Source organism: Fulmarus glacialis, unplaced genomic scaffold (assembly GCF_000690835.1).
Source record: "Fulmarus glacialis isolate BGI_N327 unplaced genomic scaffold, ASM69083v1 scaffold22298, whole genome shotgun sequence".
Taxonomy (NCBI): domain Eukaryota; kingdom Metazoa; phylum Chordata; class Aves; order Procellariiformes; family Procellariidae; genus Fulmarus; species Fulmarus glacialis.
Genome location: NW_009227870.1, coordinates 9,431 through 10,665, shown reverse-complemented (window position 1 = coordinate 10,665; position 1,235 = coordinate 9,431). Strand labels below are relative to the sequence as shown.

Sequence of the window (1,235 nt, the reverse complement as noted above, 5' to 3'; positions counted from 1 at the left end):
GTTGTTCCTTCGCAGGATTGCTTTGCATAAAGGCTTCCGCTAACATGCACTCTGTCCGGCGCTGACCGCAGGTGTTTGCCTGTGCGAGATTAGATCTCTGAGCAGCAGCCAGCTGGGCAGGGGAGCAGGCAGGGGAGCAGGCAGCCAAGCAGGCAACGCTCTGCCTCTCCTCTGAAAGTCTCTCATGGGAAATGGCTTGAAAGGGGACTGGTTCAGCTGATGCAAAGATGTCTCAGAAGGCGAAAGGGCTTTATAAATCTGAGGCTTTTGAGCACAAGGAGTGTCCCAAGAGCGAGGTGAGGGATAAAAAGGTGATTGGGGAGAAATGTCATTCAGAGGGTGATCGACATATGGTGCGCACAGATGGGAAGGCTGGCGGGGATGGCCAGGCGTGAGCAGTGAGGGAGCTCGGCTTCCCTCTGGGCAGGGGGAAAAAGGAACAACGCCAGCGCAGTGGGCAGTGGTTTTTTTCCCTTCTCCAAGAGGAAAAAACCAGTAAATCGTGGCAGCCTTTGGAAGGACGAGAGCAAGGTTTGCTTTTTCCATCTCAGGCTCTGCCTGTGACACAGCCCCACCTCCGGGAACGATGGGGGGCCAGCAGGTACCCTGCCCCTCTCGAAGCCTCTGCGGAGCCCCGCTCGTTGTGTCTGCTCACCTCCTGTTCAAGTAGAATGCCAGAGCAGGGGCTGATCCACTCCTGTCCTCTCCTTCCCTCCCCAGAACTCCTCAGAGATGCCAGAGACCATTACCAGCCGAGACGCTGCTCGTTTTCCCATTGTTGCCAGTTGCACCCTTCTGGGGCTCTACCTCTTCTTTAAAGTAAGTGAGCAATGCCGGCGGGCGCTGGAGGCGGTGCCTGCCATCCTCCTGTCAGGAGCTCCCCAAGTGGGGCTGACTCGGTTTTTGGCTTACCCCAGTTGGGGGCCCTCAGTGTTGGGGCAGAAAGTGTGTAGGGCTGCAGGTCTCAAGCTCTTGAGTGTCACCACGCAGGAGGACATCAGTTCTCGCCTGAATTGTCACAGCCTGGGGGAAATCAGAGCCTGTCTGTGCACAAGTTGGTTCTGGAGAGCTGCCGAGGGGCGAGTTCACCCCTGAGCTCTGCCTGCCTCTGTGGGCTGACCTGACGGTGCACGGACTGAAACCAGAGGGTGCCAGGGACTGCCGGGTTCAAATGCTGCTGTCTCTGTGTTGTGCTCCGGGCTGTGCTTCTGAAGCCATCTCGGCTGCAGGCTGGG

The 1,235-nt window shown here is 57.7% G+C and overlaps 1 protein-coding gene across 1 annotated transcript in view; it reads left to right on the top strand.

The window, feature by feature from the left end:
* Positions 1-227: 227 nt before the first annotated feature.
* The window catches only part of HM13 (histocompatibility (minor) 13), a gene marked incomplete at its 3' end in the record, with an annotated part of 9,710 nt that continues 8,702 nt past the window's right edge, over positions 228-1,235 (top strand). Inside the window, exons 1-2 of the mRNA XM_009583307.1 lie at positions 228-296; positions 721-819. Coding sequence (XP_009581602.1) covers positions 228-296; positions 721-819 — 168 coding nt within the window. The remainder of the gene's footprint in view (positions 297-720; positions 820-1,235) is intronic.